Source organism: Aptenodytes patagonicus, chromosome 3 (genome assembly GCF_965638725.1).
Source record: "Aptenodytes patagonicus chromosome 3, bAptPat1.pri.cur, whole genome shotgun sequence".
Taxonomy (NCBI): Eukaryota; Metazoa; Chordata; class Aves; order Sphenisciformes; family Spheniscidae; genus Aptenodytes; species Aptenodytes patagonicus.
Window position 1 is genome coordinate 100784407 of NC_134951.1, and position 23736 is coordinate 100808142.

Sequence of the window (23736 nt, forward strand, 5' to 3'; positions counted from 1 at the left end):
TGGTTTATGTGACTGAACATGAACATCTTCCTGTGCATTAAATCTATTCCTGACACTTACCTTCACAGAAACAATGACAAGGCAATCTTTTCAGCACGGTTTTCATGTTACTGTTTCAACCCCCAAATGTTGCATCAAGTACTCTCATGTCTCAGAAAAGCCAACAACTAGAATTGTCAAACCAAGTTTCCTCTGAATGTTATGCAAACTCCTACTTACAATCCGAGGTTTGAAGGGTGGCTTGATTTTCCTTTGTTCTAGAAGAACCCAGTCAATTTCCTTGAAAAACGGATGCTGCTTAATCGCGTCTTCCCCGTTTTGTGACGCCACACAGCCAAGTCGCTTATTTGGGTTTTTTGTCATGAACTACAGGGTGGAGGAGGGAGAGAAGGAAAAAGTTAAAACATGAATGGCCATGGCTGGAAACCATTTGCAGTTCAATTACGCATTCCAATTCCTAATGCCTAGTTTTTAGAAACAGTCCCCTTTCAGAAGGTTATTTTTTCTGTAAGAGCAACAAGGATGCCCTTCCAAATTTCAGAGGTTCCAGCCAAACTAGAAGATTCAGAGACTCCGAAGTGTAAGTTTCCTGCAGGAAGCTCTTTCAACTGATTGCCGAGACCTCCTAATTTCATCTGGCTGGGAGTGCTACAGGAACAGATTCTCCTTCAGCATTTCTAGTTCCAGCTTTGGCCAAAAATACTAAAGGAAAGAAAGAAAATATTAACGCCCCCAGAGACACTTCCAAATAGATGGTCAGGATAGTTCTTATTTTATCTTATTTGCTCTATCTTAACTATTAATTTGGGGGATAGGGGCTACATATTATGCTTACTGTTGCTTATTTTCTTTGGCTATGTATTTGCATAATAATACACTCCATTCAAGCAGACACATGAAAAGCCATAACCTCCTCACTCATTTCTAGGATTTTATTCTAACACAAGTATGAACAGCACCTGCAGCTATGTGAATTATAAGCGTTCTGTCCATACGTTTCAGGAAATACATGGAGCGATCAGTACCAGCAGAAAGCTTCCCTTGAGAAACTCCACGACATAACTTGCACCTTCCCTTTCATCTTCAGTACACCATTAGTGACAGCAACTGGAACTAACTGGTCTCCTCTGGTGTGGTAATTTCTAAACTTCTCACTTTTAAACTCTTGCTATTCCTTTCAGCAAAAAGCTGTACAACCAGTGTAAGACATTGATATCAAATGATGACAGCTGATAATATTTTTCCTGATTTTGCTCTGGTTTTTCTTCCTTCTTTTATTAGCAATTGCTCTACTTATTTCCTAATGCATGTGGACACAAAATCCTTGCAATTCAAGTAGCAACAAATGCTATTCTTATACACACATGCACACTTATATTATAGAATTATTCCAAACTTTGCTGTAACTTCACATTCAGCCATTATTATAACATTTTGTAAATTTAAAAAACAGTGCACAAACGAAACAAAATGTGGTAATTGTTCAGTGCCTTTTTAACCTAGGTACCACATTATACCATACATCTGCAGGAAAAAAAAAACCTTACAAAAAAATAAATCACTATAATGCATACCCTTGCTTTAGTACTCCAGTCATTAGATAAGTAGCTACTGAAGCCCTTAAGATGGTTTTAGATAGCTAGATCAACCATCCACAGGAGAATACCATTGCTATCATTTTAAAGATATAACATAGATCAGCAAGGCAATTCTCTCTATGGTTTCTGACATATACACCGCTCCGAAGATGATCCTTCTCTTTGGTCTTGTGTTCAACTGCTCCGCAAGTTCTTTTGCAAGTGGACAAGTCATATCTAAACTACAGGCCATATTTTCTATGGGCAGGAGAAACAAAGGTTTTGAAAGGATTACTGTGCTTTGGTGAGGTCTCTTGGAAAACCACAAAACGCATTCCTGCATCCCTCTGCTTTATTTCACCTCCGGGACTGGAGCGAGCAGGCCAGGAACCAGCAGCCACACATTTTACAGAAACAGAACATGGAAACTACAGGATATGCTTTTTGTACCGTATAATCCAGGTATCAAAGAAGTAAAATCTGATCCTAGCATCTGCCACGCTCTAGCTTTGTTTTAAGCCAGAGGTAGGGAAAACATCAGAACGTGTCACTTTTAAGAAGCCCAGGAAAATATGACTAGCTGGTACAGTTTAGTACTGTACTTCACAAACTTCATGAAACTTGGAAATGGATGACGAGGGAGAACAAATTTTAAGAATGAATACTTTAAAGAAACAAAAAAAATGATCATATGCAAATACGACGAAATAATCTCGAACTTCTGAAGTAGACATTTAATTCTATAAATTTCATCTCCTGCAATAAATATTCATTTTTCACCTCCTTTTTCTTAAGCACAAGATGACATTTATTCCCTGTTTATCAACAGCATCAACAATGATGCAACTGTCAGGGCAGAGACAGCTGTTAACTGTACTGTGTTGATGAGATGGTTGCCAATGGAGCTGACAGCCGTAGCCGTAAGTGTTGCCTTTTTATTTTCCCATATTAAGGCAGGAACCTCCTTTTATGAAAAGAGAAGCCTTTTAAGATCAGAGTTCCTACTGACTTAAATGACAACAGGACAAAAGGTTGCTGAGAGAGCCATGCAACTTGGGGCCCGAATCAAGGATCCTCAGGCTCCCAAAATGTTGCTTCTTGAAATAAGTGGCACAGCTTAAAAACTGAGTGCTGCTTCTGTACCCAGAGATCTCTGTCACCTGGGTACACAGGGAACACACACCATAGACAAAACCTCTCTCCACTGCTTGCAAAGAAACACAGAGCTAATTTCAATGACAAATTGTTTTCCTTAACAGACAGGAAAGAATTTTAAATAGCAATTCCTGTCAATTCACAGAAACAGGACTAATAAGATCTGTGGGATTTCATGGGGTAAGCAACGTGTTGCCTTGCAATACTGAGCTGTAAAATTATCCTCCTTAGTGCTTTGTTGGAAATAACAGGAAAACTGTTTCTTCAGAAAATAAGAAAACATTGTTACTTAATACAAGAGAATGTCTTCTTATTAAACTTTCCTTACATGCTGTTTGGAGGAGTGTAAAAATACACAGTTTCTAAAGAATAAAACCCATGTCTCAAAGCACAATGTGAGGAAACGAAGTGTTCCAAAGTTAATCCCTTGCTACCATTCAGCAGTAAAATACATCGACGCCTCTTTCTTTCCTCTGTTTTTCCTGTTCTTCATTTAACAGAATGTGGACAAGTATCAGATGAAGAACACAAGTTTCAAACATGTTTCATACCATAGTGGCATAAGCAGCAGGTTGCTGAATGTAACAAAATGTTTTCTTTTTATGGTGTAAACTGGCACAGCTCCATTAAATTCTATCAATTTATGCCAATGAAGACATCTTACCCAATGAGGAATAACCTATTATTATAGTGTGAATCTATTTAATGGATGCAACTCTCTTTTTAAGGTTTATAATGGAATTAAGGATTAACTTTAGACAGAAAGATGTAAAAAAAAAAAAGCTACAACTACAGCAAAATACAAACCACCATGCCTACTTATCAAAATGCTGACCCAGGAAAACAGCCTCATGAAAATTTATGGCAAAGTCAGCTTTAAAAGAAATTAGAGGGTTTAACAACCTTGCACTTACATGCACAAAAATACATAGCTTACACCTGCAGCCCAATTCTGTGTCTGCATTTGTGTGTGGTTAATGAATGACGTGTATAACATTAACGGTTAGACATCTCACTACTTGCACCACAAATGAGATAACAGTAAGGCTCTGACTGTCAAATCTGTTTCTCCCTTTCCTCTGTAAAACAAACACCTTCTCCTAATAGTTACAATGGCTGTCATACTACACACTTAACCAAGAGTTATCAGTTAACTTCTCCCCTCCAACAAATGTTTCCACGATTCGAGAATAATAGAAAGGTCAGTTAACGTACATTCACTGAAGGAGCATGTGGATGGCAAAGGAACAGATCTTACAGACTGTGAAACCAAAACACTACAGAAAATCTCCTGGACTTCAGTGAAATTCAGATGCAGATATGAACATTGACAACAACCTTTTCTCTACAATACGCCAAAATAACCCCTGAACCCTGGATATCAGCCTGAACTCTGCAGCTCATGTCCATACGTTTGAATTGCTGAACTGAAAATAATTGAAGGGTCTGGGAACAAAACCGGACACATGAAAGTATCATGTCAGCTAATAAAAAGTCATCAGAGAGGTATCTGGAGGGAGAAGGGAGAATATGTATAAAGGTCAGTTTTAATAAATCCTCTGTGTTCTCACTACAGTGAATGGAGCAAAAGAGATGCTCCAGCAAACAATTCAGAGGTTAACTTTGACTTCTGCTTTGAATCATCTGCTAGAGCATCTCTCTCTCTCAGCTAGAATGAGCCTGAAGATATTTTTATTAAAAGATCAAGATGAGCATTTCTGCAGAATGTGTTACCTGTCCACTGGTGTTAAAATCAGAATTTGTTCAAGTTTTATATATAATTTCAAAACGTAACCCTGTATGAAGATCTCTGCAGGACTTTACACTACCAGCTGCCCTCTTAATGGAAAGTCTCCCTTATTCCAGATGCTGAAAGAAAAATAAAGTGGAAAGGTAGAAATTTTCCACTTTCAAAGAAGGTGGAAAACTGGAATAAAAAACAAGTTATTTTTTAAAGCCAGAAATCCTCCTCAGGTTTCAAACTATGGGGATTGGCATACTGCTTCTGTTTTGTTTTGCTTTTTATTTTAGGATGATACTAGCACAGAAGAAAGAATTTATGTCAGTGTCACGTTAATGAAGTAAACCTGACTTTAGAAAGGTAGTCCAAAACCTGAAATTGCTCAGTGGCACATTTTGAGTAATTAAAAAAATTGTGGCATTTGGTGACACAGATTTCTGTCAAGTCACTACTCATATTGAAAAACACCAACCAGGGCAGAAACAATTACACTAGAGTAAGACTGCTTATCAAAGTGTTATGTGTGAACTATAAAATAGAACATGCAGCTGTAATAAAGGGCTTTCAATCCATCTTGATGATAGGGGAAGAAAGGCAGAGGGACAGGAAATTTTACAAGTGGCTTAAATAAAAACATTGTTTCTTTAATTACGTAGTGCTTCCCCCACTCTAGTGAACATGCGGCATATAAAGTGTCAAAGTGATAGCACAGTTCTAGTTGGTTGGGTTTTCCCTGAAACATGAATCTGCGGTACACAGATTTATACAGTGTACAACTGCGTGGAATACAAACATTCTGTTCCTTTCCCACAAGTGGTGTAATTTATCCCAGGCCCCATTATCCTAACAGTGGCACTCTGAACTGTGCTTGAACTCCCAGCGGTGACTGCTCTCAACAACTTTCAGCAAATTCAATTTTAATCAAGGAAAAAAACCCCCAAAAAACAATCCCCAAAAAAACCATGAGGAGGAAGAGGAAAGCAAGTAATGGAAGACTCACTGCTTTTAAAATGCTGACGGCTTCTTTACTGAGCCAGACTGGATACAAGACATCATCGTGAAGGATGGATTCAAAGAGATCATCTTCATTGTCAGCTTCAAAGGGGGGTTGCCCAGCCATCATTTCGTACATGAGAACACCCAGAGCCCACCAGTCTACTGACGGACCGTATTCTAACTCCTGGAGGATCTAGTATAGAAAAAGAGATTGGATTGAATAGACAAGTTAGACAACACTCTCGGCTGCACATTTGCTGTTTCAACATGATACACCCTTTCTTTGCCCCAGTGCCTGAGTAGGACTAAATCCCACACTGATTTTGGTAACAGCAGGCATGGTTTCTTACCCATGCAATTTGCACTAAAACAGCTAAGTGTCAATGCGTAGTTGTTCTCAGAAGTACTGACTGTGTTTATCAGTCCCCTGAGTAAAAGAGTATGCTTGTGAGCAAAAGAGCTGCATATCCTTCCAAACTGTTGAAAGCAGGTCACGCTATAGGGGAAAACAGATCACATATACAAAACAGATTGGTGGAAAATGTGAAACATTTCCTCGTCTCTATCTTGAACAAAACAAACTGAACCAGCTTGTAATGCTGCAATCATCTGAGAGATTTATTCTAGTCCTTTAGGTAGGACTGAAGGAAGCCAAAAGCATTTTTGTTCAAGTTCTTTTTACAGCATTAAAACACTGTACAATGCATGGCTGTAGGACTCACTTTAATTGCCTCTGCTTTCAGAAAAACTGGCTACAACTTTTCACGTGGCACAAGCTCAGCCTTGTAGCTAATACCTTTAGTGGGGAGTAGTAGGTTAGCATGATGGAGTTTTATTGTATTGTACCTGGTGTTACAGACTAGTGTTGTACAAGGAACAAGTTTAATTCTTGGCTCCTCTCCACTGAAAAGAAGCTTGTAGTTTGGCTGCAATGTTTCAGCATGACAGGGGACTGGGGAAAGTGGAGTGGGTGACTGTTTAAGGTGAAGCTGACTGCCTTAAAATGAGTTGGAATGGCAACAACTCCACCACCTCCTTAAACAACACTAGTGTTACAGTCAGAAGCCTTGTGGTGAACCGTGTGAGCTTAGTGCTGTATTTAGGAATCACAACCAATATAAAACCAAATTCAGTCTTAACATAAAAACAGAAATTAGTTTAACATTTGAATACAGAGGTCTGGTTCCCAACTGGATTCTTAGTTGAATGGATATTACATTTTAGAGACATTAATTGCAGAAAAAGATACTCTTCAAAAGTGTACTTTTCAAGTGTTCTGGGCACTCTTTGGAACTCAGATATTGCTAAAGAAAAGGAAATTGAAACATACCACCATGATACAAGAGAAACAGAAGCAGGAGATAAACTTCTGCAATTAAGATGACAAAACGGAAGCCTGAGTTACTGACTTCAGTGGATTCGTGAAAAAGTTCCTGGGATCTTATTGTTTCGTTTTCAGTAACAATTTTCAAAGAATTTGCCAAAGGACTCAATTAGTATACTGTATCAGAAAAGAATTAATAAAAACCCCAAACCATCAACTGGCATTTATTTTCTTTTAACACCAGAATACTTTTCAAACTCCCTAAAACACATATTTATATAAGACCAGTTGTTGTTCAGGTACCCAGCCTCCTGAGCTGGAAGACAGGGACAGGGAGCAGAATGAAGCCCCGCATAATCCAAGGGGAAATGGTTAGCAACCTGCTACACCACTTAGACACACACGTCGATGGGGCCGGATGGGATCCACCCAAGGGTACTGAGGGAGCTGGCAGAAGTGCTCACCAAGCCACTTTCAATCCTTTATCAGCAGCCCTGGCTAACTGGGGAGGTCCCAGTTGACTGGAAGTTAGCAAATGTGATGCCTGTCTACAAGAAGGGCCGGAAGGAGGATCTGGGGAACTACAGGCCTGTCAGCCTGACCTCGGTGCCAGGGAAGGTTATGGAGCAGATCATCTTGAGTGCCATCACGTGGCATGTACAGGACAACCAGGTGATCAGGCCCAGTCAGCATGGATTTATGAAAGGCAGGTCCTGCTTGACTAACCTGATCTCCTTCTATGACAAGGTGACCCACTTAGTGGATGAAGGAAAGGCTGTAGATGTGGTCTACCCGAACTTTAATAAAGCCTTTGACACCATTTCCCACAGCATTCTCCTGGAGAAACTGGCTGCTCATGGCTTGGACAGGCGTACTCTTCTCTGGGTAAAAATCTGACTGGATGCCCGGGCCCAAAGAGTTGTGGTGAATGGAATTAAATCCAGTTGGTGGCCGGTCACAAGTGGTCTTCCCCAGGGCTCAGTATTGGGGCCGGTTCTGTTTAATATCTTTATCAATGATCTGGATGAGGGGATTGAGTGCACCCTCAGTAAGTTTGCAGACGACACCAAGTTGGGCGGGAGTGTTGATCTGCTCGAGGGTAGGAAGGCTCTGCAGAGGGACCTGGACAGGCTGGATCAATGGGCCGAGGCCAACTGTATGAGGTTCAACAAAGCTAAGTGTCGGGTCCTGCACCTGGGTTACAGCAACCCCATGCAGCGCTACAGGCTTGGGGAAGAGAGGCTGGAAATCTGCCTGTCGGAAAAGGACCTGGGGGTGTTGGTCGACAGCCGGCTGAATATGAGCCAGCAGTGTGCCCAGGTGGCCAAGAAGGCCAATGGCATCCTGGCCTGTATCAGAAATAGTGTGGCCAGCAGGAGTAGGGAAGTGATCGTGTCCCTGTACTCGGCCCTGGTGAGGCCACACCTCAAATACTGTGTTCAGTTTTGGGCCCCTCACTACAAGAAGGACATTGAGGTGCTGGAGTGTGTCCAGAGAAGGGCAACGAAGCTGGTGAAGGGTCTGGAGAACAAGTCTTATGAGGAGCGGCTGAGGGAACTGGGACTGTTTAGCCTGGAGAAAAGGAGGCTCTGGGAGACCTTATCGTGCTCTACAACCCACTGAAAGGAGGTTGTAGCAAGGTGGGTGTCGATCTCCTCTCCCAAGTAACAAATGACAGGACAAGAGGAAATGGCCTCAACTTGTGCCAAGGGAGGTTTAGATTGGATATTAGGAAACAACTCTTCACCGAAAGGGTTGTCAAGCATTGGAACAGGCTGCCCAGGGAAGTGGTTGAGTCCCCATCCCTGGAGGTATTTAAAAGACGTGTAGATGTGGTGCTTAGGGCACGGTTTAGTGGTGGACTTGCCAGTGCTACGTTAACGGTTGGACTTGATAATCTTAAAGGTCTTCTCCAACCTAAGTGATTCTATGATTCTATATTATGATAGTTTCAAGATGATTCACAACTTATCAATTGTGCTACCAAAGCTTGACAGCCATGAACACTAACAATACGGATTTCTAATTTATTGTCTCTAACAAATAATAAACTAACGTTTTTCCCTGCTGCAAATTTATGGTTGATGAAAGACAAACCAATGAAACTTTTACATTAAATCAGCACACTGAATCTTCAGCGCAAAGATGCACAGGTTACTAACTAAACTGAGCAGACAAAGTCTGCCTAGCAGGCTAACTGTACAGTATTGATTCATTTTAGGCACTTGGAAATGCATCTCATAATATTAAAATTTAGGATACATAAAATGAGCACGATTCTCACTCATTTCTTTCTTCCAATGAGTCCCTTGAAATGACTTTGGATGTTGCTAACTGATATGCAGCATCCATATTGAAAAGTTCCTACTTTTCCATGCAATTCTATACTTTCTGTTCATCCATATGATGAGAAGTACCACAAACATAGTATCTTTCACTCAGAGATACTTTAAAGAAAGGAAAAAAATTATATTCCCACAAAGACCCTAGGCAAAATGACACCAAACGTACGGTCCATATGAACATCCCCTTCTAAGTCTCATGAAAAATTGAGAACGTTTTTATTAACTACTAAAGACCAATGCTGCATCTAGCATTGCATCTAGCACCTTAAAGGCTAGTAAGTGCCTTCACAATGATGCTGAGTCAGAAATGAGCATATGGAGAAGAATACAGTTAAGTTCAGGGAACAAATAACAGAAAAACCATGCTTTGCCACTCCCATCAACATGGAATATTGCTTGTGAGCAGTAGAGTAACCAATTTCTGCAAGATTTGCCAGGAAAAACTGCGGCACAGTCTAGTCTGCATCTTCTACTGTTTTCATCTACATGTAAAAAGTGTCTAAAATTACACATGTAACAGTCTGATGAACGATATCTGTATTCTTAGTGCAGTTCAAAAAAATACCTCCGGAGCTATATAGTCAGGTGTGCCACAAAAGGTTGTGGTGGTCACTCCATTCAGAATCCCTTCTTTGCACATGCCAAAGTCAGCCAGTTTACAGTGGCCTTCTGCGTCCAGAAGAATATTGTCCAGTTTCAGGTCCCTGAAATAAAAAGGCCCCAAATTAAATCAACTCTCAAATTTCGATCATGTGCTCCTGAATTTCATCATGAACTACAGAGTATGATAAATAGATGGTTTCACAGACACCACTGAGAAAACGTCCTTCATGTGTGCATGAAAAGTTGGTAGCAGTCACTAAATAGACCTGGTTAAAGGCAATAAGGAAGCAGGCAATGACAAGCATTTTGCAAGACCAGGCCTTTACTCTCTCTTGAGCTCCATGAAAGCACAGCTGTATTCAAGACAGAATCAGAAACGTTTGGAAGAGATCTCAGTCTTGTTTGCTACAAATCTAACATTCTGTCTGTGTGAAATAGGTCAACAATGTCTAATGAAGCCATTCTCCATTTCTGCATTAGCACAAAGTATGGAGTACCAATTTACCCACACTCTATCATATGGGTTGAATTAATAGGTACTTTCAACTTAGATTATTTTGAACTGGATTCTTAATGTATACTAGCAATTCAAAGTTCAGATTGCAATGAGGGGGATAAAAAACAATGCTCTCATCCTTGGGAGCATTATTTTCTGCAGTTTAAACCTGCTCAAAAATAATCTCACAGGAATATTTTGCATTCATTGTTAAACAACGCATCTTAGCAGCTGTCTCTGATCAGTTGTACAAATGTCTTTGTGTCAAAAATACACAGTTCTTCAGTTATTAAACTGGGTGAGGTCAAAAATAGGTTGAGAAAGGGATATCCACCTTTCCTGTCTTGCCCTCTGCACATTTTCTAAATATACCATTGATGGTTATCGCATATTCCAACACAATGGATGCTAGGTACCATTTAACTTACCTGCCACTTGCCTTGAGCTAAACTATAAAAGGATCTGGAAAGTCAATGCATAAAAGAACACACACTTGCATGAATAAAGCCCCACAATTAAAAACATTTTATCACGTATAAATAATAAAACAAACATAAAACAAAGGCAACCTCCCCCCCTTATATTGCATGTACCATTTCATTTTTATACTTCTGTCTAGGCTTTAGGTACCTCTGCCGTGTATTAAAAATACATGGTAATAAATGAAGACATTGTGTGTATGAATGCATACAGAGGTGAGAAACAAAAGCAGAACACATGTCCTTAGGTGACTCTGTGTGAACACTTTCTGATCAGAACTTTTTTCCTAGAAGAATTAGAGAAATTTCCATAGGTGGAATTGATGAGAAAAAAAGTGTGTGCAGGCAGGTTCTAAATCAGATAGAGGAATAAAACCCCATGCCAGCCTCTGTAAACAAATTTTGCCCCAAAAGCCTATGAAAAGATACAGATTTTGTTGCAAAAATCCTTTATGCCAACAAATTCCACCTGAGTGAGGGATGAAAAGTCTTCACCTTACTCTGAGGATTTTTTTCAGAGAAATATCTCCCTATCAGCCCCCAGGCCTTAGAACCACAGGCACTGTAACACGGTGGAAGCATTCCCACACATGAATGTGTGCCTTTCCAAGGCTGCATTATGTTAAGAGTTTTTACGGACATGTCCAAGGCTACAGTATGCTGGGATTTCCCCAGAAATGTTCTTTTCTCCCTTTCACCCCAATTTCAGTAGGTGGATTTTATTCTTTTTTTTTTCTTTCTTTTGACACTTGTTCAAAATTTTCAAACGTGCTGTCCCACCTGTATCTAACATATATTTCTCAAGCATGTGTGCAGGACAGCATAAAAATCAGATATTTCTGGGACACAGTGGACTTACTGCTCAAGGTCTGCATAATCATTGTACATCCGTGCATTAAATCAGACACTTCTTGGAAGCACTGGATGACGTACTGTGCATGTAGAGATCAGTTGCGCTGTGTACATGTTGCAAAGTGGTTTGTGCATGTACAAGAAGTCTGACATGGGAAAACAAGGCCAGATTTACCTCACTAACAGTAAATCCACTGTCTCCCACATAAACTAGCTTTACAAGATATGGTTTATGTAGCTGAACAATATACTGGCTGTAGAAATGTTTGTTGCAACCAATACGTCCTACACCAGACTTTGCTATCTCCAGATCAGTTACGCTGCTCTTGTAGGTCCTCAGCTGGTCACCCATGTAAGGTCCCTTGGAGCAGACTACGTATTTTATCATTCCTTAAGGTCATCCTTTTTATGAGTTCCTAAACAACCCAAGATCCAGCTGGCTACAACATAATCTCCTACATCTAACCATTTATCCCCTCAAATAACCACCTCTTCCTATCCTTGGAAAGTGATCTGCAAGAATTGTCCAACATCATGCAAGGGCAAACAGATGTCAACAGCTCTGTGCCCCCCAAAGAAGTCAAATAAACAAAATAAGCTCCCCACTCCAAAAATCATGTGCCTTCCCAAAACTGCTCTTTCAGTGAATTACAAGTGTTACAATCAAAAGACCTGCATGTTTTATTATTTATACACGATAAAATGTATACTATAACGTCATCAAGTAGAATGTGATCAAGCACAAGAATAGGATAAGGCTCTTGCAGATGGGAGAAGGAAGCTGTAGCTTCAGCTACAGCTGTAGCTGTAGCTTTTAACCTTCCAAATGCAGCGTTATCTTGGATGTTCCTAAGCTAAGGAAGAATAAAAACTGTATTTCAAAAAGTCAAGATGTTCAGGTAAAGAAATCAAAGTATAATTATATTTGATGTACTCTGGGAACCACTTCCAGCCACCATTGCAACAGACTGTTAGGAAGAAGGTCATAATACAAATAATTATGACAGGAACTGATGAAATTCAAGAGGCTGCTCAGAAAACTGGATACACCTTAATTCAGAGTGGTAAGTGATCATCAGAAGACTCCTATATGTTATCTTAACTCTGATCCCAGAAGCAGGACTTCCCAGTGAAGGCAGGTGACACACTGGAGCTGTTAGGACCTAAAATTGTTTAAGTTTCATTTAATGCCACCCATATGCTAGCCATGGAATTGAATGGAGATATAGTTAGTAACCCAAGAAACTCCTAAGCTAAGAGAAACCTCAACAGTAATAAAACACTAACAGCAAGCCACCACATAATGGAGAAGGACAGGATACTCACCACTGTCTTTATTTCCTTGAAGATTTGTATAAGACACAGAAATTAGCAATAAAAAATTAACCTGACAGTGGAAAAAGAGAATGAACAAACTGAGCAAAGAGTCTAAATATTAAATTCTGACTACCTGCAAAGACTGACAGTGGAGTTTTAAGCCTATCTGTAAAAGCACAAGTCAATATAACTTTCTTACCATTTACCAAACTATAATCCTACTTTACAGAAGAAAAACATCTGGGACCCCTTCATCAAGCCAAAACAAAGGAGTGAAGCCTGTAAGCCTCTTCAAAACCCTATTGGAGGCACTGAGGACATCAGCTTAATTACTCATGCAATAATGGAATTGAATACCAGTAGATTTTTATTATCACAAATACTAACTGCACCAAAGTTTCAAAAGAAATTCGGAAGAGGCTAAAACAACAGCAGCATGACTCCCATTGAAGTACAGATGGGAGGTTAAAAGGTAAGCTGGGAGTCTGCCAAAGTGCCAAATTCATAGCTAGCCTGCCAGATTATCATAGTCCATAAAAGTGCTTGCACTGAAAAACATTCAAAACCATTCTGTCAAATTACAGTTGCCAGATTAAAAAAAAAAAAAACCAAACAAAAAACCCAAACAAGAAAACCCACCAAAACCCCCTAATTATGCAACTTTGGAAAAAGAAATCTTAGTTAACTAAATAAATGTGAGAGAATAGGTAATGTGCTATTTAACACCTCACAGGAAAAAACCTAAAACAAAACAGACAGAAATGAGGAAACAAATGAAAAAGTAACAGAAAAAGAGTTGTCAAGGAAGCTTGTCTTTCCAGAGCAGCAGTCTCACTGAAAAAAACCCTTACGTTTTAGTTTAGGACTTATATCTCCCCAGAACTGTTTTAAGAAACAGCCAGCTCTCCTACATCTCAAAAAGTAGACAGCTATCAATCTCTGGAATGTAAATTAATTGTCTGTACAGAACAATCCATTCTGTCTTTTATTTGGTTCCTGGTATTAGTGCCAGTTGTCTACCTCTAAAACAGAGCATACCAAATAATACAGTGTCAGATAGCTCAATGACAAAGGTCTATTAAATTCTTCTTTTTCCCATTTTGCATTCTCTTTGTAGGAACTAAGTCATCTGTGTCTGACAAAATGAGTTCCTACAACCTGAGTAATTACATGCAACTGCAAACAACCTAACCAGTTAAGCCAGGAAAACGCCCAGATTGCTTGAATGCAGTAATGCTACATTAAGCTATTTCTCTCCTTTGTTTTGTTTGCCAAGATACTTTGTACAGTCAGTTCAGTTGACTTGAGCAGTCAATTGCATAAAATGTTTTTGTTTTTAAATTTTTTTTTCTTTCTCAGAAAGCATTAAACACAAATTTTAGCCTTGGTTTCTATTTCTGGATACCTGCCAGCATCGCAATCACCTCAGAAGCTGGAATGATTGGCAGGATCTCAAGAAAGAATCAGGATTATAACAGTAAGGTTTGTGCAAGTCAGAACAGAAGAGCGGGTGGACTGCAGGTAACCTGCGAGAAAACTTCCATAACGCTCACTCCTTCCTCCCCACGCCAGTGCCATGAGACACTGACTGCCCTGGCTTCCCACAAATGCTCAGTGGATGAGGACTTCACAGGACTGGGTTCTTAAAGTTTGACTCCCAACAGTAGCCAGTGAGATAACCGCCCTGTGTGCATGGCCCTATGTGTCACACGTGTCATTTAGATAACAGATAATTTTCTTGTTGAAAGTAAGGCAATTAAACAGTCAAGATGGGTTTTGACCAGTAAAATCAGAAAGTCTGCCAAACATTACTAACAGTAGCCTTTGAACACGGTAAACATTAGTGACTAAATAAATCTGTATTTGAAGAACAAGATCAAGTAGCTGAGAAACATGATCGCAAGCTGGTTTAAGCAATCACTTTACAATGAAATGTCTCTGCAGCATCTGCTTCGACTCTAACCGTTGAATGAGCAACAAAACTAGAAAGTATATACATTTCACAGTGTAGGTCAGAATGAAGCATAATCATTATTATCTACAAATAATGACATTGGAAGCAAGAATATTTCTTTATAGGGTGAACATTCAGTGAAGGACTGTACCTTACTAAACATCTGTAGAACATCGAAGAATAAATAAATAAATATCACAGAACTTGGATCATTTGCACCATACCATCTGAAATGGTATTTTCTGGAAGACTGATAAATTCACCAAAATCTTTGTCTCAGTTCTTCAAACACATTGGTGTCCTCAATGTCTTGATAACTAATGTAGGTTACAATCTAAGCGTGATGGAGTTATATATGGAACTGGTCAGAAAACAAAAAGAAATGTCAACAATTTTAATGTTCTGATGTTAGCTTCTTTAGTGATTAGCTCTCACCAACTTAATCTCAGTTTCTGCACATAAACTGTAGGATAGATATATTAGGACTGTACTTCACTAGTGGATTCTTTTGTTGCTTTAAGTATTTTAGCCACAACATATCAGCAAGGCTTTTTTTCCCCCCCAAACAGATCAGAGATAAATGGGAAAATCCAAACTGTAACTTCTAAGAAAACGCGAACTAATAATATAATTTTTTCTCATTTGAAAAACTGTATGGAAAAGAAGGAGCCCATACCTTCTGATGTTACTGACCATAAACATGCAGTAATAGCAGTGTCACTGGATGTCAGGTTCTACCAGTTGATGTGACCTCCCTTACCCATGGAGTAAGAAATAGGACACGCACTGGACTGTTCACGCTTACGAGTGGATTCACGACAGTAGGGCAGTTTTTGTTAGCAGGGAGGGAGTAGGGAGAAACCTGAGTGAGACTAACGGTGAGAAAAAGATGGTTCTGCTGCTTTTCTTGTTGTTGTAGATCTCGGGAAGTTTTGCCTGTGTTTATCTGAAAGTCTTGGAATTTCTCTGCTTTGCTTTTATGTTGACCCATTAAAAAATTATTGGATTTATGATACACATTTTCTTTGTCACTGTTACATTACTTGGTATTATCAAAGAATAAAGACATTATCTATCAGAAAAACTATAGCAGAGCCATACTCAGCAATATACAGAAAAACCTGCTGCGCAGATTTGAAAATTGCTACTTTTCAGCAGTGCAAAGTTTGGAGTAAAGTGAATCCAGCTTATACTGATGTGTATCAGTATGTATAATGGCTAGCGGCAGATGAATTAAGAGCACAGACTTGGTTTCCAATAAAGTCAGAGATACTATAGCTACTTTTCGTCGAAGAAAACAGTGATGGTTCAGACAGCATGGTAAACATTAATGGGAAACGCCGACTTTTAATGTGACCATAGTGACACTCTGTCAGGCATGTTTACTTTTAAAAACACCCACGTTTACCTTCCTTATATAACACAACGTCCATCACCCTGCCATTTGCACAAATACCTTGTGGACTAAGGGGGTGGAATCCCTCCTCCCTTGTGGACGGGAGGAGGGATGTAGCAAAAGGCAGTTTGCTATCTACCCGCCAAGGACATCAGAGGGAGACAAACACACGATTGCTATCTGTGGCTCTGTGAACCCTAGTAGTTACGAGACAAAAGTTTGGCTTGCACGATGTATAACATCACCTGCTCCAGCATTGTCTACCATTGAGAAAACTTCCAGGTCTGCAGGGTCCTGAGATGGAAAAGAAGGCCATGTGTTCATCATGCAGCCCTAACTATTTACTGATGTCTTAATGACGTATTGAACAAAGGTTTATTATTCATTTCCAGTAGCTTAAGGAAACCAATAACTTTTCTGGTAGCATAAAAACATTTTCTATAAAATAATTTCTATATACAGCTTTTTAATGGCTTTGACCGTAACTTTACTACAATTGTCGGTAGCAGCTTAGGACATTACAGTGCCTGATCTGCTTATCTTATTATGCTGAGTTTCCTTAAAATAATGTGCAGACATATAAATATATAGTACTTAACAGCTTTCCTTTATGTGGCTTTTCCTTTCTTATTATTTCCACATTTTTATTTGTGAACATAAGTGAAATATGCACAAGTTTAAATATGCATGATGTAAAACATTCTCAAAAATTGGCTAAGCACAGAGGGCAGTGGTCTCTATTTCTTTTTCAAGAGAGGGTTGCCTTTTACATTCACATCACACTGCTTTATAAACCTCATCCTTCCACGACCCCTACCTGGGAATGCAACAGTTTTTCCATGAGCCTGAGGCAGGAATGGGATGTAGCGCTACAACTGTGCCTCTTGACTTAGCCTACTGCCAAAGCCCTGATTTAGACAAGTTTTGTGTTGGATCCCAGTGGCAACTTTGCCTTCCCGTGGCCCGCAGGCCTGCAATTTTTGCACCAAGTAAGAACTGTCACGAATGGAGCTGGCTTCATATTAGGCCTATTGTATAGGACAAACAATCTGCCTCAGAAACTTGCAGCTAAACTAGATAGGAAATTATTTTCTCATTTTGTAAGGCTTCTTGAGATTTTACAACCCATTTGTGTTTCACGCTGGGTGAAAACACAGACAGTTCAAAGCTTTTTGTGAAAGTAGCGTGTGAACAGCTGATGGCCTGGTGCTCAGGACAGTGACTGGATCTGAACTGAGGCTCAGCTGCCTGCTCGTCCTCGTCCCCCACCACCCCCGTGAGTGCCCTGACATTAAGGCTACTAGCAGTTCTCTCAGGGATTTTCTCTTTTCTTTCTCACTGTCTCCACTTCGGTTAAAAACACCATTTTCTAACTTTTTTTCCTTGAAGATTTTAGCTGAAGAATTCCTAACTGGCTCTACGTATTCAGGCTGTGAATGACAGGGTGAAATCTGTACTACCACTAATGATATTTACTGTTTCAGGCTCTGCTACAAAGCCCATGTGTTAAGTCGTTGCTAAATATGTAATGTGATAAACCCCGTCCTCATTGACACCGCGGTGATCCCACTGAAGACAATAGAGGTCCTCGGGCTTAGCCAAGGACTGACTCAAGCTGCGGTATTCTACTCTGTGAGGTTCAATGCTTCGTGCTCGTATTTTTATATCTCAAATAACACAAACACAAGATTGCGTATTATAACAATAGGTTAGGTGGAGCGCAAACTAAAAGTGCCTACTATGTATGTCTATAATCCTTTGAAACGAAACAATACTAAATCGTTATTTGATAAAACCACTTGATGAAAGACAGTGAAAGGATGGCGTGAAGCTAGAAAAGCTTGTCAGATCAAGTTTCAAAAACTCAATTCTTCAAAAAATGTTACCAGAACCTTAGAAAGCAAATTTCTCAGCAGACACACTAATTAAGTTTGGATTTCTTCAAAAGTTTTTCTTTGGAAACCAAAAGCAATGGGTTTTTTATCAGTGACCTTACTAGGTAGGATGACAAAGTCACTATCATTTGAACAACAATGGAACACAAATTATGCAAACACAAAGAAAAGAGTACTTGGGTTTCAGGCACACAGGTTCTGTGGCTAACTGAAAAGACTGAAATTCTTTCTTCTCTTTCCTATTTTTGAGTGAAGCTTTCCTACACAGAACAGAAAAACAGCCAACAAATGCATGTCTATCGAGGTAGCATCTTGCATTTCTGTAGCAGTTCTCATTCAGCTATCTCAGCAACGAAGCCTTGTAATTCTTAATAACCCACAACAAGGATATATTACTGCCTTACATAGATAATAGGAAAGACAGAATAAAAGGATATAATGTAATCAACCACAATTCCATCAATTTTTAAAATTTACCTTAAATATGAAAGTAACTAGAGCTCTGAAACATTTTGCTCTGGTTTTATGGTAATTTTCTTTCCTGTATTTTCCAGGATTCTGACCCAGATTTATCCCACCAGGCATTAGGGTTTAACTGAGGTACCACGGTTTGCCCCAGGCTCCCTCCATGGGCACCTCCACAGGTATCTCCAAGCAGATGATTCACGGAACATGTGGGCTGCACAGCTCCCTAAAGAAGCCTACCCTTCTCCACTGACTATAAATGCACTCCAGGACAAGCAGGATCCTGACTTGGAAACTTCAGCTGCATTCCTAAAGTTAGGTGAGATGAATCTGAGCCTTTGTGTATATTCAGTATAAGCTGCTTCCTGGCTTCCAGATAGAGATTTCATTCAAACTAATTGTAAAACTTCAATTTTTGTAGGAGAAGGCCAAACAAAGGCAGATTTTTAAAAAAGACCTCCATTCATTTGTCTTGTTACTCATGGTGGAACTGCCACACACACGCACACAATTCGCTAGGCTTTGAAGTTATGTCCTGTAATAATTCTTAATTTTTCTCACTTAATGTCATATGGCACTCCCCTGACTACAAAAACTCCCAACATGCATATCCATCAAAAAGCCAGACATTTAATTGCTCTACTTAGACACACCAAATAAAGGCCTCCAAAGCATTATTATTCTACATTGTTTCAGGCATATAGAAAGAGCATTCTAAAAAAATGAAAACAACAGAAGAAAAGCTGCTACTGTAATCAGCCATGATTGAAGGCATTTCCTGTATTTTGCTATCAAACCAGTTGTTTTTTCCATTACATACTAAGTGAACTTTAGCAAGGTCAAGACACCAGAGAAAAACAGGATCAGAATATCTTTAATCAACTCAAGTTGACTACTTTAGTCTCTCTCTTTCAGATGTTTAGTCCTGGATCTCATCCCACATCTCCAATTTTCTTCCTTAAATCATAGATGCATAAACCAGGTCATTTGGAATTTATGATTTAGATAGTTGTTTTCAATGGCATTTAACTTGTTAGCCTCACACTTCCCCTAGCCTAAAGGTCAATCAACCTCATGCTGTGTAACAATACCAATATTATTCTGGTATGATATAAGTCCAACAGGGGAGACGGGTTTTCATTCACAATCACAATACTGGGCCAAAAACTTCCCTCAGTTGGAAGCCTATTGTTTCCATCATGCTGCCTATTAAGAACAAGTGTAAGTTTTGAAATGACTATTCAACAGAAGTCAAAGCTACAATAGCATAGGTTAATTTGATCCAATCCTGTACTTTGTCATCCTGCTGTCACACTAAATACAGACTGGTTTAAGATATATAGCATTCCTGTCCTGTGCTCTGACCCTATTCTTTTTCTAGAGGAAAAGTCTTTTTTTATTCCATGAATGCAAAATGACATTCTTTTACTTGTAACACAAATGTCGACACCTCCCTCGGAAATGACCAGTTCCAAGCGTATTGTTGATCCGGCGAAGAAGGGAAAAGCAAGCCATGTTTTCTCAGCAGCTACTAAGAAAACCCCTTGCTTTGGTCCAGTTCTGTTACATAAAGGAGAAGACCAGCCTGCCTGAGCACTGCGATAAGACTGAAAGCCAACTCATCATGCAACCTTGTTATCTACCTACTGAACACAGATGCACACAGTAGAGGCTATTGAGTGGCTAGCAGATGGCCTCCAAAGCTCACCTTAAGTCCTGTTCTCCCTTGCCCCCCTCCCCTTTTCTAGCTTCAAAACTTTAGTAAACGTTCTCTTTTTAATTCAGCTGAGGTTGTTTATCAAAAGAAAACTAATGACACTCGCATAAATCCCCATTTTTCAGCCAAGGGACCAGACCTTCAACATACTCAAAGATGAGAACACACAGTGAAGATGAAGAGGTCTTAAAATATTACAATCTGCTTGTAAAAGGTAGCACAAATCTTTTGCATCCTCAATAATGCTTATTTTGTGCTTCTATCAGGAACAGACAGAACCACCATGAGATTCAGGGAAAAAATGAAAATGTGGCAATGCTGGGAACCTACTTTATAACTTGAATTGGTCTTCTTTTTCTTTCATTTCTTTGAGTAAACTCTATACACTCTGTAGACTTTTAAAGAAGGTGTTTAAAACCCCCAATATTTTAGTCTGGCAACCACAACATGGGGCATACAATAAAATGGCCAAACCCAGGTGACCGAGAGCATATCCTGAGCAAGCCATTAATGCGCCAGCATGAGCCAACATTCCAGTGCCTTTTCTGTACTAGCCAAGGCCCTCTGCAGCTTTATGATGCCCAGAAAGTGTAAAGGAGAAAGGCTGCTGAAAGTTTTTACATACAGTGTTTCTTTTTATAAAAGAAACAAATTTATCAGAATTCTCTTCCCTATGCTCCCAAGGGTGTCCTTAGCAGGGAACAAACACAGCTCCTAGCAGTAAGCAGACTCCTGGTAAAGCTCCATATCATGTTTCCATGGAGAAAAATGATTTCTTAGTCAGAAGAAAAAAACTCCGCACTGAACTTTTGTACAGACACTGATTTTTTCCAACCTCACTTTGGTCTCAGTTTGACCTCTTGGGTCTTTTTATGGAAAGCCTTTCCACAGGGTGGTGCATGTAATATTACGCAGAATGGACTAAATAAATTATATAGCATAAATGAAATGATGTAACTCTGCAAGAATGTTGCTTCCACAAAATGTTTACTTATATGGAATCACTGGAGGAAAGATTTTAATAATTTCTGCTTCTATTCTGATTTCAGTAGCATAGTTCACATGCCTAAACATCTTTTTACACAATCACGTGGTCTGAACTTGGGAAGGGTATTTAGGCTCTTAATTAAAAACCTTTTCTAAACCTGCTGTATTTATCAAGGATCAAAACAGCAGCAGTCAACAGCGGTTTAACAGATTTCTGCAGAAATTCTTGTAAAAAGAGTGAGTTAAATCTATTTTGTTTTTTAATCTTCTAAAAGCGTTCCGTTATACATATAAGATTTGTCTGTTTCAAAATTCTGCAGAGTTAACAATTTTCTATTATGTTTGATGGGAGATTACTGCAGTGGCGGGATGCTGGCAAAATTAAAAAGAATCTTTATTATTTGTCCGTAAAGTATGAAGAAGATACCTGAAAAAATGGGAGCTGCTTTGCCCTTCTATATTATCTATAGGTAAAATAAACTCCTAATGCTGCTTCCAGACAGAGGTCATAGAAACTTGTGCTTTGCACTGATGGTTCTACCTCCAAACCTTGCTTTGATATGTAATCAAAAAGAGTTATATATGTTAATACAGAGAGCTGTATTTTACAAGATACTCTCTTAAAATCACGATTGTGTAGCAAAATCAAATTGCTTTCACGCCCAAGCCCGGCCAGAAAGTTGCACAAACATTCCTAGAGAAACTTTTCTTGTGCAGAAAGTTTCAGCTCCAGTGCTGTTTCAAATGTAGCTCCTGCAGCCTTCGCCCATCTCCTCCAGAAAACACACGCTCGGGAACGCTACTGTGGCTGTAGTGCCAACGTATAATCTCATCACTTAAAATCTACTTATACAAAGCACCCCACTATTTTTAATTAAGATGAATGCTATGGAAAGATGACTCATGGGTTACTCACATGAAATAAAACATGGCATGACTTAGGAAATTTACAGGGTATTCACTTTTGCCAACATCAAGGTTGGCAAAGAGTGCTGTACCAATTTACCTTCAGCTGTAAAGACAGAGAGGCTACAGAGAAGAGCCTAATAGTCCAGCCCAAATGAAAAAGAGAGGCAATTCTGAATACAAGATTTGGGAGACTAAAACATGATTTTAACCTCTAACATTTGGTACTTACTGGGTAGTCATTGCATGTAAATACTGACTTCAGCAGGATTATAATGTAAACTATTGACCAAAGTGGGCTGTTCTTGAACAATTTTGTCAACATTAAAAAAAAATATTTTGAGCCTGAGGAATTATCTTTGCAACTTCTAAGTGCCCAGCCACTAGGTCTCTCTTCAGAGACCTGCTAACCAGACTCTATGCTCTGACAAGATCAGAAATTATCCTATAGAACTCCCAGATAGTTACGTGGGCAAAGACTAGCAAGAAACCTAATTATACAGCTTATAGAAGAACTATTTTACATAAAGTTTCATTAAATCATAATGTTCAATAAAGTCTCTTTGCATCCTTCTGACAGCTTTAAACTGAGCACACTGAGGACAATTTAATTCCATTGTAAAATTGCTTTGCTCTTCTGGTGTCAGAAAGAGCTTTTACTGTAAATGAGAATCATGATTTTTAACGAACCAGTCTCTCATACACCAGAGAGCAGCCTCTATACACCCATGTCATGTTGTAATCACGTTATTAGGTATTATCACATTCTGAATTCCAAATAAAAATGGATGAACAAATGAATCTCTGAGAAAAATTATCAAAACACTTTTAAAACAAAATTGGAGAGAAGTTGCAGAAGTTGTGCTACATCCCAAAGACACGTATACAATGTATTAAACTCAAGGTTGCCCAACCCTGAAACAAATGTGGATATTAGTTTAGAGTCTCTGTAGCAAATTTGTAGCATTGCGTTAAGACTTGATAGTATAGCAAATATTAAGGGGCACTATAGTATGATTCTCAGCCCAGACTCAGATTTCAAAAGATGACATGAAGTACTCCATTAGCAATGATACAGTTCAACCCTTTACTGCCCACTCTGCCCCAGGCATCATCCCTTCCACCTTCTTCCATACCTCCCTGCTATCATCGCTGTAATTAGGCAAACATAACTGTGTTTGATTGCCTTTTAAATGGATCCTATTAAATAAGGTGTGTAAAAAATAAACCCCATTTTCTATGGCAGGATTTTGGGATTTTAACCTAAATCTCTCAGATCGGGTTTATACAGACAATTATCTTGGCCTAACTAAGAGCACCCATAGCTGAGCTAGGGGAGAAAAGGCTGTAGAGGTAATGACTTATACCAGATTTGTCACTGAATTATGTCTGGCTTTATAAGCTATAGCTCACTAATATCAGTTAATGTTTTGTTGTTATTACTACACAGAGAATTTCCAGGATGCTACTTCAAAATTTCTTCCAACTCTTCTGCTCACGGACAGAACAACTTCTACCCGATCTGCAGACG

General features: G+C 39.3%; 1 protein-coding gene across 2 annotated transcripts in view; it reads right to left on the reverse strand.

Annotated features, from left to right (window-relative positions):
* Positions 1 to 23736, reverse strand: part of PRKCE (protein kinase C epsilon) — a 309238-nt gene that overhangs the window by 25625 nt on the left and 259877 nt on the right. For both annotated transcript variants that reach the window (XM_076334413.1, XM_076334414.1), the window contains exons 12-14: positions 9704 to 9842; positions 5474 to 5662; positions 220 to 366 (exon numbers count right to left, since the gene is read on the reverse strand). In XM_076334413.1, the coding sequence (XP_076190528.1) occupies positions 220 to 366; positions 5474 to 5662; positions 9704 to 9842 (475 nt within the window). The remainder of the gene's footprint in view (positions 1 to 219; positions 367 to 5473; positions 5663 to 9703; positions 9843 to 23736) is intronic.